This window comes from Anolis sagrei, chromosome 3, assembly GCF_037176765.1.
Source record: "Anolis sagrei isolate rAnoSag1 chromosome 3, rAnoSag1.mat, whole genome shotgun sequence".
Classification (NCBI taxonomy): Eukaryota; Metazoa; Chordata; class Lepidosauria; order Squamata; family Dactyloidae; genus Anolis; species Anolis sagrei.
In genome coordinates, this window is record NC_090023.1 from 87836258 (window position 1) to 87863256 (window position 26999).

General features: G+C 38.7%; 1 protein-coding gene across 1 annotated transcript in view; it reads right to left on the bottom strand.

The window, feature by feature from the left end:
* Positions 1-6506: 6506 nt before the first annotated feature.
* Positions 6507-26999, bottom strand: part of MBTPS2 (membrane bound transcription factor peptidase, site 2) — a 29604-nt gene continuing 9111 nt past the window's right edge. Inside the window, exons 5-11 of the mRNA XM_060770099.2 lie at positions 25521-25648; positions 22366-22484; positions 21430-21610; positions 18443-18537; positions 16573-16768; positions 14718-14793; positions 6507-13251 (exon numbers count right to left, since the gene is read on the bottom strand). Coding sequence (XP_060626082.2) covers positions 13029-13251; positions 14718-14793; positions 16573-16768; positions 18443-18537; positions 21430-21610; positions 22366-22484; positions 25521-25648 — 1018 coding nt within the window. The 3' untranslated portion in view covers positions 6507-13028. The remainder of the gene's footprint in view (positions 13252-14717; positions 14794-16572; positions 16769-18442; positions 18538-21429; positions 21611-22365; positions 22485-25520; positions 25649-26999) is intronic.

Below are 26999 nucleotides of genomic sequence, written 5' to 3' on the forward strand. Positions count from 1 at the left end.
AACATTTCACAATATGGATGATAGGTAACTGGCCCTTTTTTTCCCTCAAGCCTCAAAGGACTAGGCCAATTGAGGATTAGGGGAACCTTTGGACTTGTTAATCACTCTTCACAAAGGACATTATAAAAACATCATAAAACAGTAAAACGTTAGAACAATCACCAGATTTAAATCGTTGTCCTTCACACAGTCCATTTGAATCCATCAGAGTTCATTAAACCATAGCTCTACCATCATGTCGGTCTAGTCCACAAAGGCCTGATCCCACAGCCAGGATGTCACCTTTTTCCGGAAGGTCAGGAGGGAAGGAGCGGATCTGATTTCACTTGGGAGGGAATTCCATAGCCGAGGGGCCACCACAGAGAAGGCCCTGTCTCTTGTCCCTACCAACTGTGATTGCGATTGTGGGGGGACAGTGAGCAGGGCCTCCCCAGATGATCTTAAGGTCCTAGGTGGTTTGTAGCGGGAGATAAGTTTGGACAGGTAAACTGGGCCAGAACCATTAGGGCTTTATAGGCCAACGCCAGCACTTTGAATTGTGTTCGGAAGCTAATAGGCAGTGGAGCTGGCATAGCAAGGGCGTTGTGCGCTCCCGATATCCCGCTCCTGTGAGCAACTTGGCTGCCGAGCATTGGACTAGCTGAAGTTTCTGAACAGTCTTCAGATGCAACACCACGTAGTGTGTGTTGCAGTAATCTATTCGGGATGTAACCAGAGCATGGACTACTGTGGCCAAGTCCGACCTCCCAAGGTACAGACGCAGTTGGCGCACAAGTTTTAATTGTGCAAAAGCTCCCCTGGCCACCTCTGTGAGGAGAAGGGAATATCACCGCTTTCCAGACAATTATATTTCACCTTCCCAGTAAAACAGATCAGAAGATCCCATCAAGATACCAGTATCACTACACCCTTGGACAATGGGCTGGCTTTGAGGGGCCAGATGAAAATGTTGTGTCCTCATATCAATAACCGGATTGGGTTTGAGGGTTCCCAGCAATCACCCAGATCATCTAACAATGGGCCCATGAAGGGCCAGCCATAATCCAACCAGTAGACAAATATTTCTCTTTGTTGTACCATTGCTGCACCTCCACTGTTGCTATTGGCTGGGAGGGAGGTGATGTCAGAAGTGGGGCTTGGGCTCTCATTGACTGAAACACACCAGCCCCCGGCTGCTATTCCCAGCCCAATGATGTCAGAGAGTCCTCTGACCAATCACAGCAAAGCCGGCTCCGGAGCCGGGCGCTGGGAATTCAAACATGGGAACTGTATAAAATGTGTAATTTCTTGTACCGGGGCATGGCAGTTTCTTCAGCAGATTAGTGCAGCCATCATCCTTTTCCACTTGACATGGAAATTAATAACTCGGTCGCTTCTGCTTCAATTTGGTGAGATTTATTCTGGAATATTGGCTTCTTTTTTCTCACCAGGCTAAACCCACAGTGACTTGGATCTCTCTATCCACAGCCATTCTAAATTGCTCAACAACATTATGACATTAGCTTTTTAGTCAGATAGTTTTGGGCAAAATAATAATAATACTTTTTTCTACTGTTCATTATTATCATTATTTTACTTACACAAAAACACAGTATGTCACAGCAAACAAGAGATATAAATCCAGCATATATGTCTCGTTTGCTGTGACATACTGTGGTTTTGTGTCAGTAAAATAATAACAATGAATAGTAACAACAAAAAGAAAACGAAGAAGCCCAAAGAGTGTGAAGCAAGTTATTTTTTAAATGTATTAAGGAGGAGTTACTTTTCAGATAGTATAAGGAATAATGGGAGAGGGCTATTTTTAAGGCTTCAGGCCATGCTCAAACGAAACATGCCTTTCATTCGCATTGTGTCTTCTTATTTGCTCTGGTTCTGACAGTACAAGTTTTCATCTGCCTTTGGCTTAAACGTGTTTATTAATGTTGGTACATATATCTGTTTGCTTTGGGGCATCTAAGCTTTAAAAAAATACAAAGGGAGAAAAAATGATGAAATCAAATTTAGATTTTTGGACTTTGTATGTTGCATTCTCTATGCTAAATGCTTGAGGTGAACATACAAGAAATAAAGGCTTACAAAAGAACACAATCTCTATTCTCACATTTGCTACCAAATTCTTGCAAGGGAGAAGGCTGATATTGCTTGAACACAGCCTCGGCTTGTTAAAATGCAGCTACTTTATCTTTTCCCCTGGCAGCATGTTCTTGTTTATTGGATAGTTGTAATTTTAGAGGGTTTTATACAGTTCTTTGGGTGCTATCTTTTAGCAATGACTAAAATATCCAGGGGAGTAATATTTTTCTGCATAAGATAGCCAATAATACCTTAGTATTTCCTACTTTATAGTCTATATCAAGTCTAATGCACTGGTTTAAGAGACTATGGCATAAAACACATGTGAAAAAGGTCTCTTAGGTGTGTTTTCCAGAGTTGCAACATTCATTTTTCTTCAGGAAGAAAATTAATTAACAGACTAGCACAGGTATGGCACATCAGTGTCATGTTCTCTTCTAATGTAATGCATTCATTTTGTGGGAGAGCTACCATTAAGGAACATGGATAAATGTAAGGGTACTATTTCACAGATTTCTGTAAGCCAAGAAAATGGCTTTGACAAAATTCAAAATCATCAGGTCACAGTACAAAATGTGGTATGCAATAGAAATCAATGGAATGGAAGGTCTCTAATGGGAAATGATTTCTAGATTAATGCTTGAGAAGTAGGGCATGCTGAAGATGTTCGAGGTGTCTGCTAGTAACCAGCAGTAGTCCCTGCAGAATACTAAAGTGGCAAGCCCTATATCCCAGAATATCAAGGCAGAAAATCCCACAATTTTTGCTTTGAACTGGGTTATCTGAGTCCACACGGCTATATATTTCAGCTCAAAGCAGATAATGTGAGCTTTTCTGCCTTGATATTCTGGGATATAGGACTGTGTGGAAAGGACCTTAGATTAAAGATCTTTCACTCTTAGGAATAAAAAACAATAATGCCGACATCCATTTAAAATAAAAAAAATAACTGATTCCTTTTGCTTTTGTCTTAAGACATTCCTTATACTAACAAATATGTGATGGCATAGCAAACGGGGGAATTATTATGACAACTGAGTTGAAAGATGTAATTTATTTTCCATTTAAACCATAACATGCATTTCTCTTTGCAACAATATTTTAATGTAATAGTGTGACAGTGGGAACAGTATCAGTGTGGCCCTACATGTGATTTTGGGATGTACTTCTTGGTAGGCACTTAATATGGTGTCCAGATCTCAAAATACTGGTTGAGTTTATTTATTTATCTTACTTATATACCGCTGTTCTCAGCCCGAAGGCGACTCACAGCGGTTCAGAGTTGCAGGAAATCATTGCATTTCCCTAGGTTCTTGGTGTATAGTAGGTGAGTGGAAGGCTAGAAGACTGCCCGTAGTTCCTTAGGGGACCTTGGTGGACTTCCTCCACTGGCTTCTGCTCCAAAAAAAAAAGTTGTCCCCAAATGCCAAATAGGCTTTCTCAGTATGTTTTTGGTCCTTTCTTTCCTTCTAGAGCAGGGCTACACAACTTGGCAGTAGTAAGGGGCCAAAATTAAATAAGCCATACATCTTCAGGCTGCAGGTGGGTTTTTAGCATCTTTTTGGGTTTGTAGGAAGATGCCTTTCCCTCAAAGCAAACAGCAATGTGAATTAGCCCCTATTTCCCCACCCACCTCTCATCATTGTGGTAGGTTGCAATCCTTTCCTGAGGAAAAGAAGTGTCTCTGCTCTTGTCTCCATTGCTCTCCCTTTCTCTTTGTCTTTGGGTTGCCTGTTCCAACTCCTTCTCCTGCAGGGGAAAAACTGCCAACTCTGCACCATTGACTTCCCTCATTTGTGAGGCGGTAATAATAACAATATATTTATTTGACCAGTCATATGATCATTTCAAAATTCAACATGAGTAAAAGACAAGGTAAAAAGGAGAGGACAGCAGTTGACCTATTTACAGTCAAAATCTTATTTTCCTACTTCTTTCAGGAAATGTGCTCTTTTCTTGATAGGTTTCCTGTAGTTGGATGTAAATATCTGTATTGTAGTTCAGTATATGCTGGACAGTCAATTATTAAATGTTTGATAACATCCAGAGTTTGTTCTCTCCATACGCAGAATCTCTCACTTCTTGGGATGTTACAGTAATGCCTGATTTTCATCATAATACTGAGTTGTTCAAACTAGCCCTAGTATATATTCTTCCTCATTTGTGAGGGAGAGATTTAGCTCCGCAATGAACCCCCCCCCCCCCCCAACAACTTCAAGGTGAAGCTACTTTTCACCCTCACAAGGGAGGGAAATGAATGCAAAGGAGTTGGTTTTTCCCACTGGGTGAGGCAACAAAGACAAAGGAAAATCTGTGGCATCGCCAAGTTTCTCCCTCAGAAGCAAATGGTGTGGAGTTGGTGGTTTTGACACCAGATGAGAAGGAGATGACAGATGAAAAGAGAAAGCAAGGGTGGCAGAGGCAAATAAGAACTGTTCTTCTTTACCATCTTTTTTACCGTCTCCTCCCTCTAAAATGGATTGAGGTTCAGCCAAAATGCACAAACATAGTTAAAGCATTCAGAAAGCATAACTGGGAATGCCAGCATTTTGCTGATGTCATAACTGTCAAACCACCACCACCTGCAATGGCTCTTTGAGCCATTTCCTCAAGCAACTGGCCCAGTAGCAATTTCTGTCTGTCTGAGCCCTTGCCTCCTTTACTCTGAGACATCACAGTGCCTTGATCTTTTATCACATGGAATAGGATACAGTTAAGTAAAGGTTTTCCCCAGTCGTGTCTGACTCTGGGGGGGAGGGGGGTTGGTGCTCATCTCCATTGCTAAGCCGAAGAGCCGGCTTTGTCTATAGACACCACCAAGGTCATGTGGCTGGCATGACTGCATGGAACGCTGCTGCCTTCCCACCGGAGCAGTACCTATTGATCTCACATTTGCATGTTTTTCAGCTGGTAGGTTGGCAGAAGCTCAGGCTGACAGCGGAAGCTCACGCCACTCCCCGGATTTGAACCTGTGACCTTTCGGTCAACAAGCTCAGCAGCTCAGCAGTTTAACCCACTGCACCACCGGGGGTTACATACATAAACTTATGCCAAGGATGTGGAATTAATTTGGCTGGATGCCTCTCCAGGACTAACTCATCAGGTTTGTTAAAAAATGGTGGGATCTCAACCCCTTCCTCAATTCTATTTTTCTTCCCTACACCTGAATTTGACCTCTCCTTGATGCAGAGACACATGGAATTCCATGGCTTTATCTGCCCCCCCGAAAATATGAAGCTTTGTGCACCTAGAGTAAAATCTATCTGTACAACGATGATACCTACTCAGTAAAATATTGATGCTGAAAGCACTAGTCTCTTTTCTGCATATTGGATTGTGTGGTAGGGGACTAATGCGGTACCCACCATTTCTTTTGGACCTAGTTTTATAGGACAGGAAGAATGGTCTATAAAAAGGAAAATACTATATATGAAATGTTCGGAATATTGATGAAGCTAATGGTACAAAGCCAGTGTCATCATAAATGATGGAGAAAAGTATGTGATGGAGAAATGCAATTTTGTGTAATCAAGCTCTGTTGAATCATCTTGGATGTGGTGAGTCACAGCAGCAGGAGCCAAAAAAAGGTTGCTCAAAGGAAAACCTTGATCACTGGCATATTTACCCTGAACAACTGCCACAACTGAGCTTTGGGAGATTTAACAAATTCTTCAACCAGTTGTAGATTGCAATGCAGTGTTGTTGCAACTAAGAAAATGCTCAAGAAAGTAAAAAGGCATTGCTAGAAGTGCAGAAACAGGCCAAAGAAGGGGTGTCTTCAGAAAATAAAAGTTGTTTTGTATTTTAGTAGCTTTACCCTGGAAATGCAAAATGGCATTCTATATTATGGTGACAAAATGAAAACTATAGCAATGCAGCAATAGAATAAACACAAACTACATGGACTCATGCTCTTCCATTCTGGTGTCAAGTCATGTATGTTTTTTCTCAATTAGTATTACCATTGGCCTATTACCACTATTTAAAAAGTGTGACCCACTATATCAGTGGTTCCCAACATTTGGGCCTCCAGGTGTTTTGGACTTCAACTCCCAGAAATCCCAGCCAGCTTACTAGCTGTTAGGAACTGTGCGAGCTGACATCCAAAACACCTGGAGGCCCAAAAGTTGGGAACCACTGAACTATATACTATGGAGAAAGTTAAAGAGAACCATGCAGGTATTGTCCATAATCTCTCTGAATAAAAGGTATCTCAATAGGCAATGGAAAAGGCAGTCACCTATGGCCCAGTAGTCAGGAAAGCTACATGGAGCAATGATTCAAGAGAAAGCAACTGTATTCCGTGAAATAGAGCCACCTTTTAGCAGTACATGAAAGTTTTTGTACAAGTTATTTCTTCTGTCAAAACAGATCACAGGAGCAGTTCTCTTGTCAAGTTGTCTGTATGTTAGATGAGCAACTCATTAATATTTAATTTCTCATTTTTATTGATAATACAACCCAAGTAACCAGAAAGCACTGAAAATTACATCATTAAAACTGAGAAAGGAAATTTTAATTAAAAAACTAATGCATCAAGACATTTGCCATTTATTTGTATTAAATAGTGTGCCCTTATTAAGAGGGATCCAAAGCAGGAAACAACAGGCATCATTGTTAAATTTAAAATGTAATGGGTTGCTGTGTTTTCCAGGCTGTATGACCATGTTCCTGAAGCATTCCCTCCTGATGTTTCACCCACATCTATGGCAGGCATCCTCAGAGATTGTGAGACCTGATTGTGAGATCATACAGCCTGAAAAACTCACAGCAATACAGTGATTCCAGCCATGAAAACCTTCGACAATACATTAAAACATAATCTTCATCACTAAAACCATAAAATGCATTACAGAACACAACTGAAAAGCACTGTAGAAAATATCACATAGTAACTTAAACACAACAGTTAAAAGCTTTGCTGAGATAAAACATTCGACCATTGATAGAACACTGGTAAAGGTGGTTATAACCTAAATTCATGAGGCAAGGAATTCCACTAATGGCGTGTAGTCATGATAGATTACTTTTTTTAATATTTAGTTTCATTAAGCATCCTGTAAAATGGAAAACTGGCTATCAGAACATTGCTTGTGAGCCAGAGCAATATCTCTGGGTCCTCTTCACAGTTCAGTTGGTTTCAATTGACTTTGTGGTTGAGCAAACAGTTCCAGTATCTTTCCATGCCTCCACCCTTTCAATCCTAAAGTTGGCCTTGTAGTGGAAAAGAGACAACCCAGCTGGAGAAGGTTACAAGTCTTTCTTGATTGATCCAAATGCCTACAGAGCAGGGGTGTCTGTTGAATTTGGGGATGTGGGCTGGCAATGATTCATTCAATTGGAAGTGGTTGAAGTACAATATGTACTTTAAGCCCTTCACTCTCTGCTGTGGCTGAGGAGAGCAACCTGAGAGCAACTAATCAAAAGGTAACCACATGTCAATAAAGGGCAGTGCTTGGTTTCTTATCCAACAATAAACATCTACATTTCTGAAATACCTGCTTTGGTCAGAATCTTCAGGACTCTCACAGTGCTACTGGCCTCAAAAGCCCAGAAGGGTCAGAGAAAGTGATGTGAGCTAATTGGAGCCAGTTATTAAATAAATTTATTTATTTCAATTCTTAGAAATGTTTCAAAGGGGAGGAGACATGCGCATCTTGACCCTCAAAGAAATTGTACCATGCATCTATAACAAAATTTTTACATAAAGGCAAGATTTCATAGAATCATAGAGTTGGAAGAGACCTTGTGGGCCATCCAGTCCCAACCCCTGCCAGGAAGCAGGAAAATTTCATTCAAAGCATCCTCGACAGATGACCATCCAACCTCTGTTTAAAAACCTCCAAAGAAGGAGCCTCCACCAAACTCTGGGGCAGAGAGTTCCACTGCTGAACAGCTCTCACAGGAAGTTCTTCCTAATGTTCAGGTGGAATCTCCTTTCCTGTAGTTTGAAGCCATTGTTTTGTTTTGTTTCCCTCCTCTGGACACTTTCCAGCTTGTCAACATTTCCCTTCAATTGCAGTGCCCAGAATTAGACACAGCATTCCAGGTGTGATCTAACCAAGGCAGAATAGAGAGGGTAACATGACTTCCCTGGATCTAGACACTATACTCCTATTTATGTACGCCAAAATCCCATTGGCTTTTTAGCTGTTGCATGACATTGTTGGCTCGTGTTTAACTTGTCCATGAGGACTCCAAGATCTTTTTCATACGTACTGCTATTGAGCCAGGCGTCCCCCATCTTTGCATTTCTCACTTGTTCTCTCAATTTATCAGTTCCTTTCTGGTAAGTCCCATGAGTACATATAATATGTCTATCCTATTCCGCAAAATATACAGTACTTTTAAAAATTGTTTTCTTCAATATTGTAGAAAGGCTAGTGAACATTTTAACTAACACTGAAGTTGGTGCAGAGCCTCTTGGTATAATTTGCACCATATCAAATCTTGCCTTCTAGAGAGAAAAGTACATATAAATCTGCAGCCTGTGAGTGAATCTCCCTCGGTCAAATAGAATTTACCTTTGAGCAACCACAAGGCTATGCTGCACAGTACCCGAAGATATCATACACATGACAGATTTCAGATTATTTTTTCAGCATTTACACATAGTTTAATTTTTGTTTACACATCTGTTTCACTCTGATTCCACTGCCATATATTTCTTCTCTGGACTTTCCTCCTCAGCTTAGTGATCCATATGGGAGTTGACAGTACCAAAGCCCAAAAAGCATCTTTAAAACCTGCATTATTTAAAGTATGTCAACTGCATAGTGGAACTAGTTAATTATTGAAACTCCTTTGGATAGCTAGTTACCGCTTGGGGGCAGGAAAACAATTGCACTCTATCAGCAGCAGACATAGTTTCTTTCATGAGAGTTACAAGGTCAAATATCTGAGATTATAAGAGAAGTCTGAGACACCATTTCAAAGTGTCCTTTGTCTTTAAAACTCTCTGAATCAAACAGAGAATGATGACTTTGTTTTTCAGAAAGGCGAAGTTCCATCACAAACAACAGAACAAAATGGAGATGTCAGCTCTTTTTAATTTGATCTTCCCTTGAACTATCGGTGCCTCTTTTGAAACAGAAAGAAAAAGAATGTCTTACTTTTCTCTGACTTCCATTATTTACCCAAAACACCTGAACAAAATGTTTATCACAAAAACGAAACAGCTATAATTGTCATTCCATTTTGAACCTTTGCAAAATTATTATATGAAAAGTCACGGAAAATGTAACTGAATACATCCGCCTACCACTTGAAAATGAAGTCACAGAAATGAACTGCAACAATTTTGGAATGAGAAGTCAAAAGTGAATTCAAACACAGCTTTGTTACAATAAAGTACCATCTTGAATGCTTGTTTGCTGGATGATACTGCTAATCTGAACTCACATTTTAAACCATTCCAGCATTTTAGATGTCTTTGAAAATCTAATTTAAGCCATTGTACTTTCACAGCACAATCTATAATCAAACCTCATTTTTGCAGGTTTAATTATCCCAAAGTTGATTATTCACAAGTTTGTCATCAATAATTAAATGGAAGACAATAGAGGTACATGTGTTAAATATGTGTCAATACATGTGTCAATAGTTTTAAGAGTTAAGGTTTGGGAGCCAACAAATATTCACAGTTTTTCCACATTTGCAAATGAGCTATGCCCTAACACCCATGAATGTGAAGTGTTAGCTTTATACGCCTATTATTATTTATTTATTTATTTACAGTATTTCTATACCGCTTTTCTCACTCCTAGGGGGACTCAAAGCAGTTTACACATAATTGACAAAACTTCAATTGGACACTGATGCGATGCCAAACCATAACAACCACAATAATAAAACCACAATTAAACATAAATCATAATTATACAGTACATAAGCAATCATTAAATCAATAAATAATAAAAACAGTCTCGCCAGTTGTATTGTCATTCTAGTCCATGTCCTTTAAATTCTACAAACATCTACTGTCCGAAGGCCTGGTCCCAAAGGCATGATTTTAATTTCTTTCTAAAAGCCAGGAGGGAGGGAGCAGACCTTACCTCATTTGGAAGTGTGTTCCATAGGCGAGGGGCCACCGCCAAGAAGGCCCTGTCTCTTGTCTCCACTAGACGCATTTGTGCAATTGACGGGAGCGAGAGCAGGGCCTCCCCGGATGATCTTAGATTACGAGATGGGACGTAGGGGTGGATGCGTTCGGACAAGTAGGCTGGGCCAGAACCGTATAGAGCTTTATAGGTCAAAACCAGCACTTTGAATTGGGCTCGGAGATGGACTGGCAGCCAGTGGAGCTGGCACAACAGGGGGGTGGTATGCTCCCTGTATGACGCCCCAGTTAGTAATCTGGCTACTAGCTGAAGTTTCTGAACCGTCTTCAAAGGCAGCCCCACGTAGAGCGTGTTGCAGTAATCTATACGAGATGTAACCAGAGCATGGACAACCGTGGCCAGATCAGACTTCCCAAGGTACGGGCGCAGCTGGTACACGGGTTTTAACTGTGCAAAAGCTCCCCTGGCCACCGCCAAAACCTGGGCGTTCCAGGCTCAGCGATGAATCCAGGATCACTCCCAAGCTGTGAACCTGTGTCTTCAGGGGGAGTGTAACCCCATCCAACACAGGCTGTAGCCCTATGCCCTGTTCGGCCTTTTGACTGACCTCTGTCTTATCTGGATTCAATTTCAATTTGTTAGCCCTCATCCAGTCCGACACAGCGACCAAGCATCTGAATGGCTCTTTACTGCATGTTTTTTTATAGCTACACGGAAGCAAGGCTCATCATTTCAACATAACTTTTAGATAACCAAATCAAAAGTTCAAGGTCAATGATTCATACTTCTATATTTGTACAGTTTGGAGAAAAATGTAATTGAACTTTATCAAGCCAGAAATCACAAACAGTATCAAAAATAATTACAAAGTGCTTGCGGTGTTTACCTGGTTCTAATATTAAACATAAAGTACTATCCAGTTAATGGCCTTTCTTTCATACATACCCAAAGGACTTACATATTCATTTAGAGCAGTGGTTCTCAACCTGTAGGTCCTCAGATGTTTTGCCCTTCAACTCACAGAAATCCTAACAACTGGTAAATTGGCTGGGATTTCTGGGAGTTGTAGGCCAAAACCCCTGGGGACTCATAGGTTGAGAAACACTACTTGAGAGGTTCTTGTAAAGCACTGCTTCTTAAACTTTGGGTCCTCACCCCAAATGAGGTCTCCTTAGCTTAATGTTGGGCTCCTGAAAATTTGGCAAGCGTAAAAGGTTTCTGAACACCACCCATTTACACAAACCTGTTAGTAACAACATGCAGTGTTTGTAGCGGACTCTGCATTAAACCCTTCAGCTGTACTCCACAAAAAGATGTACTTTTTAGCAAGCTTTGCAAATGCTGATTTGTTCTCAGTAAAAGGTTGCATAAAAAAATCCTAGTCCAAAAAGGGGTTGTGAATGAAAAGTTTAAGAAGCCCTGCTTTAGAGTGATCATACATAACATACCTTTTCCACATTTTGTTCTTGTGCCCAGGCTGACAGCACTAGATCTAAATCAGAGTTACAAATACATCAGTGTGCCAAAATTACTTCTAACACTGTTGGACTGTGTCCTTGGTAATCAGGCCTTCCAAGTATCATTTGTTCAGCCTTAAAACTATTGATACTAATTATAAACATACAAACACGCACACACAATATATACAAGACATATACAATTTCTGCAATGTCAATATGCAATATTTGTACAAAAGTATTTTGCATCCTAGTTTAGGGAAAGTCTTTAATTATATATCCACATTCACTACCATCAGATCATTCCATGGAATTGGACAAATTCATTCTATATCAGTTTTAACCCTAAAAGTAAGATTGGTCACAAAAGAGTTCAGTTAAATATTAATTGTGTAATGTAATCCTAAGCATGTCTACTCAGAAGAACATCCCATTGAGCTCAGTGGAACTTACTCTACTAAGTGTTATTAGGATATCAGCCCAAATTATGTACACTTTCTGTAAATATAAAACAGTAGCTTTTCATCTGATACAGATTTTAACAATGAGTATAAATTAACAATGGCACACATTATTATAATTATTATTTATACTTCAGATTTAAATTTATGTTCTGCTTCTATACTACAACACAATCTGGGAGATTTCCAACCAATTATTTTAAAAGTATAAGCATACCTGGGTTGCTGTAAGTTTTTCAGGCTGCATGGCCATGTTTCAGAAGCAGTATCTCCTGACGTTTCACCTGCATCTATGGCAGGCATTCTCTGAGGTTGTGAGCTCCGGCCATGAAAGCCTTCGACAACACATATAAGCATACCCTTTACCATTTTCTCAAATTGGCATAGGACATATTAAAGTGCTTTAGGCATAACATTTTGACCATAAAGCTGTCTGAAATATACAATTAAAAGTAAAAATATAATTGGTTAAGAAAGCAAAACTTTAAATATACTTTAGAAGTAACACATAGCTTCTTTTAAAAGGTGGCATATTTTGATCTAACCTAACAATTCCCATAAAAGCAGAAAATATTTGATAAAATTGATTTTCAGAATTTAATCTGAGATACAATCAGATAAAAAGCAAAATAATTCTGTATGGTGATGAGATCCATCTGTTTTCACCTCCAAAAAAATAAATTGAAAATATACAGGAAGTTCTTTCCCATCTATACACGAGATTTCAGTGCTGAACAGTGAGCTGGCTTGAAATCTACACAACTCAAATTTTACTCTTAGTTCTCTTCTTTCAATACAGTTTTTACATTTTAAAAACCTTATTGAGTCTTGAATTCTTTGCAGTTCACAGGAGAGTTCTCTTTCTTGAAATATCATTTGATTGAAGCTACTTCTGTTCCTACAGAATGTGTGCTTACATACACATGATGTTAGAAGGCAGAACTGTTTTCCAGGTAGTTTAAATGCACTATATGCTATCGTGCTGTCACGACCCAGAGGCCGAGTGCCACGTTGGCAGCCAAAAGTGTGCTGCCAGCAAGCAAAATTAAGAAGCCAACCAGCTCTCTGTTTTGTTTTTCAACTATCAGCGTGCTAAGAGTAGCTTCCAGGAAGGAGTTCAATATCCATTGACCATCCAAAGCAAAGCAAGGGACTGCATTAATCACGGCCAGTGCTCCAGAGAGTGAAATCAGATATCTAGTCAGAATTAGTCAAGGCAGATGAACAAGGTTGCACTTTTTAAAAATACAAAAAGAGGCACTAGATCCCAAAACTTTGGTAACCTAAATTCAATTACTATTCTTAGTTTGGACCTATGAAATCAGTGGAATTTACAAAAACATTGACTTAATAAATTCGCATTGATTTACTAAGGGCACTATATCAGATTTAATTCTACATGTTTTGGCTGGATCAATAGGAATCATATTCACTGTCCACATAAATTTTAGACCAGAACATTCCAAGCTCTGTCCCCACTCATTAGTGTGTCGGTTAGTGTGTAGGTGTGTTGCATGAACATAACGAGAAACCTCTGAGCCTATGTGAAATAAGCAATAAATCATACATTTTTTAGGAATGTGAATGAAAAGTTTTCCTGAGATATGTTGTGTCCATATCTCTTATAAAGATTTGGTTTAATCTCTGGTTTGCTAGTAGAACTGAATTACTGTGTTGCAAAATCATGCATGTCTAAAGAGTGTGTCACTAACATGAAATGTTCCAAAAGCTCTGTTTTAGACTAACACTAGAATGTCAGAAACACACATATCCCAAAATTTCACAAAGAGTCAACATCTACCAATTCCCATAGGTGCCTGTTAACTGACAGTCTGCTGTATTTCCATCTATCCATACAAGAGAAAACCAGGAAATGAGAACTTTCACTCAATTCTTCTATATAGCTTTTTCTAAGTAAAAAATACGCTGCTTCACATCCTGACATGCATGTTTTAGTTACTCACAAGTTTCCACACACATTTGTTCATATATATTCAGACACTATACGTACAAATGTCACCCTCATCCACCCAGGTAAAAGCCACAGTACTTAAAAGTCAGACAAATAAATTTGGCAAACAAGACAGAACATCTCTGTCAGTATAACTAAAATGGTTAAATTGAATAACCCCAATCTGTTGGCCTTTCGTGACACTCATAATCTGCTGTCTGAAGCTGCAGTTTTATCCTGTCCAACAGCAGAGTCGGCCAGTGAATGGTATGTCAGTCAGAAGTAATGTGTAGCTTATACAGAGTGGAGGGTGCTGAATTTGGCAGTGATTGGGAGCCTGTCTTTATGGCCAAGGACTGGACTTTAATAATATTTTTTACATACACAAACTAATCAGACAAATGCTAGAGAGGAGTCTGCTGTAGTAGCAAGAGTGATTTGTTGAATAGCTTGAGAGAGATTCAACAGTACACAAGAACTGCAGGATTTTCCTCCCTCTCAAAAAGAGATGTTCAACATGACAAGTGATGGTGTTTAAAGCTGAAAGTTTTGATCTTGGCTGCCAACTCCTTTAAAAGGTAGAATACACAACCTAGACAAGATCAGACTATTTTTAAGTCAGTTGTTGAGATCTTTTAAAATCCTCTAGTCTTTACCAATTCTCTTAATACCTTTTTTGTGTGTACAAGATCAGACAAATCTCAAAGGATACTTGCAAAACGTTTCCACAACCACAGGCAAGTCCATACTAAGAAAGTTGTGTCGAGGTACAAAACTGCTGAGGCTCACTGAAACAAAAATGATTTCATAGGCTTGTGTGAATGTGAAGAACATTCCAATACAGCTCATTTTTTATCATTTGTTTGTGGCAAACATTACTGTGGCTCTGATTCTTCATACTATTAGCCAAGAATTCATTACTATTAAAACATCTCTCCATAGTAACTCAGCAGCAGTTATAACAGTAAGCATTTTGTTAACTGAAAACATGATATGCTGTGATTGCTTAATAGTTGAGAATGTGCAGTCTTTTATAGTAGGGCGTTATTCTCAGTCTGAAGAACCACAGGTATAAGCATAACAATTGAAAAGGCAATAACCAACAAGATATGAGTTTGATTCTTCCTGTTCATTGTGTTAACATTCTTAGGGCCCTTCCCCACAGCCCTATATCCCAGAATAGCAAGGCAGAAAATCCCACATTATCTGAGTGTGGACTCCTAGAATACAGTTCAAAGCAGATACTGTGGGATTATCTGCTTTGATATTCTGGGACATAGGGCTGTGTGGAAGGGCCTTTTAGTTACATGGTGCCAGAGTTTTACATTTCAAATGAGTCTATGGTGCAATGCATTTCTAACAAAGTGGAAATATGAAAAGAAACAGCTATATTTCTTATTCCTAAGAACTCATAAACCATACCTGTGCTCCTAGAAGTTTGTGTATGGAATATCCCTTGCTCTTAATCCTTGATAACAGTATTTTTATTTCAGGGTTTTTTGAAATTTGAAACAGTTGCATATACATAACATTTGTGTACCTTACATACATAACATGAAGATAAGTTTATACACAACTGCTACCCACCTATTTTCTCCCTTCTCCAGTTTTCAGAAAACCTACCTCAATGTCTCCATGACAACCCTCTGGCAATGATGCGCACTTTCCTTCCTCCATTTTCCTCATCCACCTTCTCCGTCTTTTTCCTTTCATTTCTTCTTCCTTTGCTTTCCCTTAGACACCTCCCCCCTCTTTTTTCTTTCCTTCCTCTTTCTTTCTCTCTTTCTCTTTCCTTCCTTCATCCCTTCTTTCTTCCCTTCCTTTCTCTTCCCTTCTTTCCATACCCTCACACCTTTTCCCTTTCCCTTTATCTTCATTTCTTCCCCCTTTTCTTCTGCTCCCTTCCTTTCTTCTCCTTTCCTTTCTTTCCTATCTTGTTCTCTTTCTTTCTTTCCTCCCTTTCATACATATCACATAACAGCAGCCAAGCGACATCACTCCCTTTCTTTCCCAATGATATCACAGACGGCCACTTCACTTAGCAACAGCCAATCCTTCACCTATCCATAGCCAGTCTGCTTCACTCCTTTTCTTTCCCTCTACTCTGAACCTGAAAGGGGTGGTTCTTTTAGTTAAAAACCTTCAATTATTTCATGTTAGATATTGATGAGGATGTGTGTAAAGTTTAATCCCAAACCATCAAACCATGTAGGAGGTTTTGTGGCACAAAAAGACATACATACACACATACTTAAAACTTATATATATATAAGATATTTTTAAACAGTTGGGGCATGAAACAAAGTTTGTGTAAATGGAACCATCAGAATGCGGTTGCCAATTATGAACCACTCCGAGTTGCCTATATAGATAAATAAAAAAATGCAAGGGAGTCACTATCTCAACCACAATTTTGGATTTTTAGATAAGAGACACTCAACCTGTACTTCCTTCACAAATAAAGAATTTGCATTAAGAAAAAGCTAAATTTACAAACTTTTCAATACATTATCCCACTAATTGCTTACATGTGTTTTTTAATTAAAATAATTCAAAATCATGCCTACCTGTATATTGAAGATGCAGTGGGTGCCCAACAAACAACATATCAACCTGTGGGGGATGTTTCACCCGAATGAACCTCGTTTGATTTTCCAAAGAAGGTGTCACACACAAACTTGGGACAAAATCCTTCCGGCAATCCACATTAGTCCGGCAAAGTTGACTGGCCTCGATAGCTTTCCGGGCTGGTAGGCAAGCATACTGGCCACACATTTTAAAATAAAGATTGTGTTAAACCATGAACATTCAAAACATACCAATGCTATATAAAAATTCAAAAAGTGACATTTTTATGCCAATCTGATAGTCCACATCCCATCCTTTGCTCCTTCAACAATCTTGATAACATGGTTACTACAGTTCCTATTACTGTTACAGCTACAACAGAAATTCCCTTCACTGACAGATGGCGTGGTCATGGCTAACTGTGGTGAGGGATATGTTGCCGCACATTTTTCAAGAGGCACATTCCACAATGTACTGCCATGTGGTGTTTCAAGAGACATCTTCAGCCTCTGCAAACAGGGAATTCAGCTTTTGCTAAACTCAGATTCACACCAAAGTAGGAGTCCACTCTTTCTTGTAGTTTTACCTTAACAGTAATCAATTGGGAGTCCAAGATACTTTCTCTCAAGCCATCTTCTCTGGAATGAATTCCCAATGTACACAGGGTATTCAAGGAGTCAAGACATAGCTACTTAGGTTAAAGTGACTTGACTGATTTGTTCTGAATTGTTAGTGCTATTGTTGCCATCCCTTTCTTCTCTCTAAATTTTCTTTTACATGTACATCAGGCTGTATTATATATATATACAAGGAGCATACAACTCCTCTATTACGCCAGCTCCACTGGTTGCCAATCAGCTTCCGAACACAATTCAAAATGCTGGTTTTAACCTTTAAAGCTCGAAACGGTTCTGGCCCAGACTACATGTCCAAACATATCTCCTACTATGAATCATCACGAAGTTTAAGATCATCTGAAGAGGCCCTGCTCTTGATCCCACCGCTGTCGCAAACGCGATTGGTGGAGACGAGAGACAGGGCCTTCTCAACATTTAGCAGAAGGCGCCCTATATGCCATCCAAACCTAACACAGAATAAAATTTTGCCTCTATTGCTATTCTGATAATTAATGTGTTGATGATGCTGATTAGACAGATACTAGCTAGCTAGATGGATAGAAAGATGGACAGCTCAAAAGTTATACTAGAAGAACACCACCCTTTAATGACTCCAGATAAACTATACATGAAAAAAATGTCCACTGTAGCACTGGCCTCAAAGGAAAAAACAAACAAATCAGAATTGTCTCCAATGTTCCTTTATGCAGAATATCAGACATGCATAGCAATATTGTTTGCTTCCATTTTTTTAAAGCAAAATGGCAGTGGTACAAATACAGCAATCTCTCACAAGACAATTCATTATGATAAGGCTAATGTTGCATGTATTTTTTAATATACATCTCCCAGGAATGTTTATTAATTATATTTATTAACAATATTTGTATGCCATCCCTAAAAAGAAAGCTTTCCAAACAACTTGGGCAGTAAATGTAATAAAACGCAACTTGGGCAGTAAATGTAATAAAACAATTGCCATACTCTCTCATTTTTTGTTCAAATTTAGTGAGCACTGCCTGTCATATCATTTGGAAGATGAACAGCCCAAAACGTTTTGAGCATTACAAAAAGACATAAAAAGGCCCTGAACAATTGTTTTTGTCTGTCTTCATTTAACTCTCCCTCCCTGCCAAAAGCACAATTTTTTAAAAAAACAACAGTATTTAAGATATATATATATTATAGTACAAGGTAAACATGCTTAGTTGTGCTGTTCAACTCTGCTCTGCTGATGGCATCAATAACCTACCTGATGACTATTCAGATTATTAATGTATGAAAAGCAGACATCTGTGAGGCTGTTGTTGTTACAACATTCAATGGTGCCATCAAGTCTTTTAAAACCTGAGGAGAAATAAAATTTAAGATCAAATTTCCAGAGATCACAGTATCCTGGATTTGTAATTCTAGAAGTAAAAAAGAAAAAGAAATAAGAAACTCACAAAAGTTGCCCCCACTGTGCCTCAAACAAAAAAAAGATAGCTTAATATAACCAGAAAGCTAGTTTTCATGGCACAAAAAAAAGATCTCTCCTGCATACTTGTCTAAATGTGTTTTGACACAGAAGTATGTATAGTTTACTTTGAATGTCTAAGTTAAACTGATTGGCAAGAATCCCAAAATCTATTTTACAGCAGCACTAGAATCACAGAGGTGAAAGAGGCCACAGGGGCCATCTAGTCTAACCTCTGCCATGCAGGAAAAGCACAAAGTATCCCTGGCAGATGGCCCTGGATGACTATGCACTAGGTACCACCAAACCAATTTAAAATAGAACACGTTATGCCTTTCTTGGCATCAGATTTTAGTATGTTATTCCTTAAAACAAATTAATTTCTTGTTTTGTGTGTGTGTTGGGAGAAATGACAAAGGGATGCATTTGATGTCAGACAGTGATGTCAGAGCAGGATGCAACTGTAAAGACCCTGCATCTTCACAGAACTATAAGACCAACCATGTCCTAAAATAGCTAGCACTCTAGTGCAGCCACTCTCTAGCATGACGAAGGCGCTACAGTTATATCCCCTCCAATGCAGGAGATGGCATTGCTTCTTCTTCTCTGGAATGTGGGTATTGATGCCACAGCCCCCTTCTACCCATCCTTCTTGTTGATAGAACTTATTGCTGCTGGTGATTTACCAGCTGTGCTAAAGCCCAGTACAATTGCTACAGTTTTCTGTTTATTTCTGTGAACCATTTCTTTACACTCTGAAGTGTCTCCCACATACTTTTTGTCACATTCTCGCCTCCTCTGCTGGATATCACACATAGCTAACAATTAGTTGGATGCTATTTTAAACAGCTTAGTGGCCTGATGTTTTGAATTGATCCTCTGAGACATCCTAAAGATGACTGTGCCACCACAACTTGCCTGATTGCTTCATCACTGCTGCCATCTTTGAATCTGTCTTGGCAGGTATGAAGGGTAGGAAATCTCCCTCAAATATTGCATCTTCAGAAGCTTGGAAACAGTTTGAAAAGATCACAATATTCTTACACAGCTTTAAAGCTTTACTTGCTAAGCAGTACATGAGGAAATGCATTCCTCTCAATGGACAAGCACCCCTGCTCTTTCAGATGTAAGCATGAAAATTAAAGTTCGGCTACAGTACGTAGTTTAAATAATCTACTTCATTTAGAGAAAACGAACAACCATGATCAAAATAAGCCTCTCTTGAGATTTTTATAATTGTTTTAGATCAGTGATGGGAAAGTTCTGGTTCAGTGGCTGGATATAATCAGGCAAGTTGTGGTGGCAGGAATCCCTCATGGACCACAAAATAAAAGGTTATTTCGAGGGCAGAAAGCTGTTGCTTGGAAGTGAGTCTACTTTGCAGCCTGAGAAACTATTATATTGAATCATACTTCTCAGTTAACACACACAGAACTAAGCTCTCCTTTGTATACTCAGTAAGAATATGTCCTTTAAAAAAAAAAAAAAGATTTGGTCCTGCCCAATTTACTTTGCCTTATTTATTTATTTATTGCGTTTTTATCCCGCTCTTTTCAGCACACAGGCAACTCAGAGCAGCGTCCAGATTTGCAACAATTAGATGCCATGAACATACATAGAAAGGTAAAGGTTTTCCCCTGACATTAAGTCCAGTTGTATCCGAATCTGGGGGTTGGTGCTCATCTCCATTTCTACGCCGAAGAGCTAGCATTGTCTGTAGACACTTCCAAGGTTATGTGGTCGGCATGACTGCATGGAGTGCCATTACCTTCCCGCCAGAGCGGTACCTATCTTATCTACTCACATCTGCATATTTTTGAACTGCTAGGTTGGCAGAAGCTGGGGCTAACAGCAGGAGCTCATGCCACTCTCCGAATTCGAACCTGCAACCTTTTGATCAGCAAGTTCAGCAGCTTTGCGGTTTAACCCACTGCACCACTGGGGGTTACATACATACATACAGTTAAAAATATTTGATATTGCACAATAAAATTAATATAAAACCAATTAAAACAATAAAAATTAATGTCTAACCAGTTCAACTCCATATCCATTTGCATCGTCTAATCCTTATTTATTTATTACTTATTTACTTCATTTATACCCTTCCTTTCTCACCCTGGAGGGAACTCAAGGCAGCTTACAACTTCAGCAAAATTCAATGCCATATATGAATATTACAATAAAAACTGGCCTCATCAATTATAAAACAATTAAACACACGAGCAAAATAAACACATAAAGCAATAAAAACAGATTAAAAACATATAAAGTACTTCTGCCTTTAGCCTCAGAAGACATTTGCATGAGGGTGAGTAAATTTTATGTTTTTTTAAAAAAATAGTTCATTCACGCAGAACATCAAACATCATTCAGAAGGATTTGATATTCTGAGAAAGAGGGATGACTTTTAAGATGGTATTTGGCCATCTTTAATGTACACAAGTTTTGTTTTGTTTTTTTTTAAAAAAACTCTGTTGCTACCATGTGCCTAGGCTCTTTCCAATTTACGGTGACCCTGTCACAGGGTTTTCTTGACAAGATTTGTTCAAAGATTTGCCCTTGCCTTTCTCTGAGGTTGAAATAGTGTGACTTTTCAAAGGTCACCTAGTGAGTTTCATGGATGGATGGTGATTGAAACCCTGGTATCTAGAGTCATAGTCAGAAGCTCAGCCCACTACCACATGCCAGCTTCCACTACTAAGTCATACATTTTAGTCAATCATTTAAAGGATAAATTAATGTAATATTTAGAATATATCTAAATGCAGAAATATCTTTACCTCTAGATGGGTAGCTCAGTTGTTGTAGTACTGATGTCTTTATGCAATAGCCTGTCTGTGGCTTTACAGCGATCTTTCCCAGGCATGAATTCCAGTCCTCCACACTATTAACTGGGCAGTCTTGCAGACTAGTCACAAGGTCACCAACAAAAAGACCTCTGGGTCCATTAGCAGGAGAGTCCTAAAATAAAATATTAGCTGAGAAATTCGCATGCACCCTCTAATACAGTGGTTCTCAACCTGTGGGTCTCCAGATGTAAACTGGTTGGGATTTTGGGGAGTTGTAGACCAAAACACCCAGGGTTGATAATCATTGATCTAATGACTATTGGACAGACCAAATTTACAGGGAATGTTAAACCACAGTTTAATCCATTTTTCCCCAAACTCTCATCTTCCAGGTGTTTGGAACTTTAGCTCCCAGATTCTCTTATCATTGACCAAAGCAGCTGAGTCTTCTGGGAGCTGAAGTCCTCGGAGGACTAAAATTTAGTTTAACAGCATGATGAGCAAATGCAGAAATAACCCATGGTTAAGCATGGCATGTGAAAAGGCCTCTCTAGTAGTAAAATATCAATTTGGCTCCCAATTATCGCCAAAGCCCTAGGCAATACACCTGGCCAATGTGCCACTTGTCCAGAAGAACAAGATAATCAGCTTTTCTAAAGTATTGCACTGATTATACATTTCCTCTTTAAATCCCTAATTTTATATTGTTTTAAAGATTAAAGCATCAACCATAATTAGGGCTATACACAGGATTAAAGGCAGACATCAGCTGAATAATACATGCAGCATTTGACAAGCAGGGCAGATTGACTCTTATGAGTTGCTTTCATCACATCTATGGTATGATTAATGCAAAGACAATAATTTCACTTGGGAGAAATGCTTGTCATTACTCTTTCCAAATAATGAGTTACTCATGACCTTTACCTCTGCGACTTCAGTGACAAGAGCCCCTGCATTAGTGTAATACAATGGAAAAAGAATAGCTGGCAGTAAGAAGAGAACCACAAGGCCTGCAACTCCAAGCACGAAGTTATGCCAAACTCCTGAAAGACAAGAAAACAAACATTAACAGTTATCTGTAAGACTCACTAGACTACACTCAACATATTATGATTGGCCTAATTTTACTTGAGTAACAGGCTGTTAAGTAAAAGAAGAAATTCAGGTATGTTCTGCTTTAGGATGTAGGATAAATAAAGTTAAGATCTCAAAGAATAACAGTAATTAAGGGTATGTTTGAGAGTTCTTCCAGGTACATGTAACATTCATATCCCATCCAAGAGAAAGACAGGGTATAAATCCAATAAATAAATAACAAATAAATAGCACTTCACAGTAAAGCAGTGGGGTGTCCCAAGAATGAATGGGAACCAAACCTGCCTCCTAAGTTGGCTATTTTTATAATAGTTTTGGTTTACCAAAGTGATTAAGTATTTTGAGTAGCAAGACTAATGTTTGAACAAACAAAGCTATCTCATTTACCATCAAAGAAGGAGCATATGACTCACATGACAGCAGAATATTTACGAACAAAATGAACGATGAAGATAGTTATATAGACTCTTCAATGTTGTGTTTCTTTACAAAAAATCAAACATAGCAACATAGGTAATAAAATCCTGTTCACATTTATTTGGAAACAAAGGCCCCTTCAAACAGCTGAAAAAAACCCCACATTATCTGCTTTGAACTGGAATATATGGCAGTGTGGACTCAGATAACCTCGTTCAAAGCAGATCTTGTGGGATTTTCTGCCTCGATATTCTGGGTTATACGGTTGTGTGGAAGGGCCCTAAGTCCTACTGAATGATTGTAACCAATGGTGTAAAGTGGAAAATTAGTAGCTCCTTTCTTGACTCGGCCACACCTTCTACAATAATACAACATAGTTGTTAATGTGACAATATTTCTTAACATATAGATAAAGTCACTCTAAACCCTCAAAAACATTAGGTGGTAAACATTATTAGTATCTATTATTGATTTCAATGAGACTAGTTCCCAAGCATGCTTATTTGCTGAAGCAAAATAACACCTTTTAAGGTACATACTTTGAATGAGTAATTTCTTCTTGCAAGTATAATTTTACAAAATGCTGCAATAAAAAAATAGGGGAGAGATGCTCCACGTTTTTGTCCTAGGCTTACAGGCAAAGTTAACACAGAGATTACATTCACACACAAGACAGAGTTCTGTGGCATTTGTTCTTCCGTAACATTTGTTTGTTCCAGATTTATTTCTCTGGTTTGTTAGAGAAATACGTACATCCGCTCTCGACAAGAAATCTGTGGTTCATTCACTTCTCTTAGGGCCCCTCCACACAACCATATAACCCAGAATATCAAGGCAGACAATCCACAACATCTGCTTTGAACTGGGTTATCTGAGTTCACACTGCCATATAATCCAGTTCAATGTGGATTTTATACAGCCAGGTGGAAGGGGCCTTAGTAATCAGGGAATGTGGCGCTAACATGCTGCCTTGTCCTAATTTATTCCCAATAAATCAAACTTCTACAGATTTCTAACTTGTTATGAATAAATATATCTTTCTTAAAAACTACAAGAATTCATTGCCATTCTTTTTTATAGAATGTTTTACTGGCTTTGAAAAAAACACCTCATTTGTGTTCACAAGCTATTTGATGAGCAAAAAGTAAGGATAATGATCTTTTCTATAAGTATATTTGTCCATTCCCCTCCTAAATTAGTCACAACTAATGTCTTGGGATATCCCAGGGATTAGAGTTGCCATGATGAAAATCAACAAACTAGCCTGTTTTTAACTGTGTAGCCAAGTATTTGTCTTCATTTCCATTACTAACTGCTCTAATAATAATACAGAAATTCTCTCTCCTTAAAAGTGTTTTAAAAGACATCTGGCTTAAAACAAAACTGCTGCATAAATTCTGCCAGAGCAGTAATCCTCCACAAGGTCAATATTCATGGCAAGAGCTCAAATTAAATGGGTGTCTAAACTATTTCATTTTCCATTTGAAGCCATTCCAACATACAATTTTGGCGTTAATGTTCTCTCACAATTAGCAAAACAGATTGCACTGCACAATAATTCTCCAGCTCATTGGTGTTCTCACAGTGTTACAATGTAGTTAAGAGTAGAGAAATTTACAGCATAGGCACTGGGTTGTTGTAGGTTTTTTCGGGCTATATGGCCATGTTCTAGAGGCATTCTCTCCTGACGTTTCGCCTGCTTCTATGGCAAGCATCCTCACTACCTCTGAAGATGCTTGCCATAGATGCAGGCAAAACGTCAGGAGAGAATGCCTCTAGAACATGGCCATATACCCCGAAAAAACCTACAACAACCCAGTGATTCTGACCATGAAAGCCTTCGACAAAGCATAGGCCCTGTTCACCAGCAATACAATTTTGAGATTTCTATGGAACTTGCTAATGGTGATGATGTGACCAACTGATATCATTCCCCAGTGTCCTGATCTTCAACATTTTAAAAACCCTTCAGTTGGCTTTTCAGTCAGGCTGAAAAGATAGACTTTTGGGGTCACGCTCAACCATCTGTGACTGTAGAATCATAGAATCAAAGAGTTGGAAGAGACCTCGTGGGCCATCCAGTCGAACCCCCAGCCAAGAAGCAGGAATATTGCATTCAGGAATATTGCATTCCTCTGAAGTTACAAATCTTAGATCCAGTTTACAATATTGAGGTTGCTGAATAAGATCACAGCATTAAAAATTCATTCTCCATTTGAGGTTCTTTTTGCCAAAAGGTTTGGAAACAGCGACAACATTTTATAGCTCATTTGACATCTTAGCAACTGGTGAGGGTAACCTTCAGCATTGCATATGTTTGGGACTACTCCCACAATCCTTCAATCTTTGCTGTGATGCCCAGAGCAGTTTTGCATGATTAGATAGAACATCTGTATGGAAAAAGTTTTCCCACCCACCCTTACATTAGAAATTCAAAAACAATAGTGCAGGAATGTTTTCTAGGTTAATTAGTCTTTATACTATCAGATTCCATCTTGAACACTCGGATGTTCAAAATAACAAGTAACACAAATTTAGATGCAACATAGCCATGAGAGCACATTTACCTGCACAAAATATTCTAAGCTGCTGGACTGGAGAAATTAGTTGCAAGTGGGTGGTGAAGAGATCAACAAATGCCCCAGGATAAACAATAAATATAAAAATTCCAAAGCCATTGAACCGAACCTGTTCTCTGTAAGAAAATAAAAGAAGTTGTTTTTGCAACAGCAGATGACATTTTTCAAAAACTAAAAAAGGAACTTGAGTTAAAGAGCAATTTGTACACACTGCACATTATTATACCAATATAAATACTAACAGTGGTTTCACTGAGAACAAATTCACTTCAGGTTGAGGCAAGGAATAATTTGTATAGCATTTTATTGTTTATTGGTGGTGGTGTTATTCTTCCTTTTTATAGTCTAGAACTAAAGGTAACTAATACCTTAAAACAGATACAATTCTAAAAAATAGTAAATATTTCCCCTTGACATTAAGCCTAGTCATGTCCGACTTTGGGGGGGTGGGTGCCCATCTCCATTTCTAAGCCGAAGAGCTGGCGTTGTCCTTAGCCGCCTCCAAGGTCATGTGGCTGGCATGATTGCATGGAGCGCAGTTACCTTCCCGCTAGAGAGGTGCCTATTGATCTACTCACATTTGCATGTTTTCGAACTAATAGGTTGGCAGAAGCTGGGACTAACAACGGGAGTTCACCCCGCTCCCTGGGTTCAAACCGCCAACCTTTCTATTCAGTAGCTCAGTGGTTTAACCCACTGTGCCACCAGGGGCTCCTTCTAAAAATTATAACATATAAAAGTTAAAAGTACAACTAAGTTATCAATAAAATGAAGAACAGTTTTAAAACACACAGTTAAAAGAAGACCAAATATAAATAAGTTTTGTTAACAAACAAAATGATTCATGTGCACTACCTAGCTAAAGTCCTTAAAACAGCCCTGTAGCACAGTCAACTTTCAGTTTGTCTACATTTCAGATATGAGAAATGGGAAAGTGAGAAACAGTGGCTTGTCTATCATAGAGGTGAGATTCAAACCAAGGACTTCCTGACTTCTATGTCTCTGCAAACCCACATCCGGCAGCAAAAGAGGCGACATGAAGGGGAAAGTACATAAGTTGTGAGAAACATATGTATTTTTGTAAACTTGAAAACCCGCCTTCCTAATATTATTTGAATATTTCCATAAAGATATTACTCAACTCTGTTTTTGAATTTTGTAAATGTATCTTTTTTGGAAAATGTAATGCTTTGGCTTACATATCAGTATTAAAATGCAAAGAAAACTACACTGTTAATATTATGATTTTGTTACATTAATTTACTAAGTAATATGTTAAGTAGTCTTCTCAATTAAAAATCTTGCATGAATCTACTGAAAATGAGCCAATTGAATCGGATTCAGAAAAAAACATGCTGAGGATATATATTCTTTTGCTATATAATGCACTTACAAGCCTTGTACTGAAGTGCTCCGGTACATTTGATAGTTTTGATCTGCATATAATATTTTACTCATAACTCATAT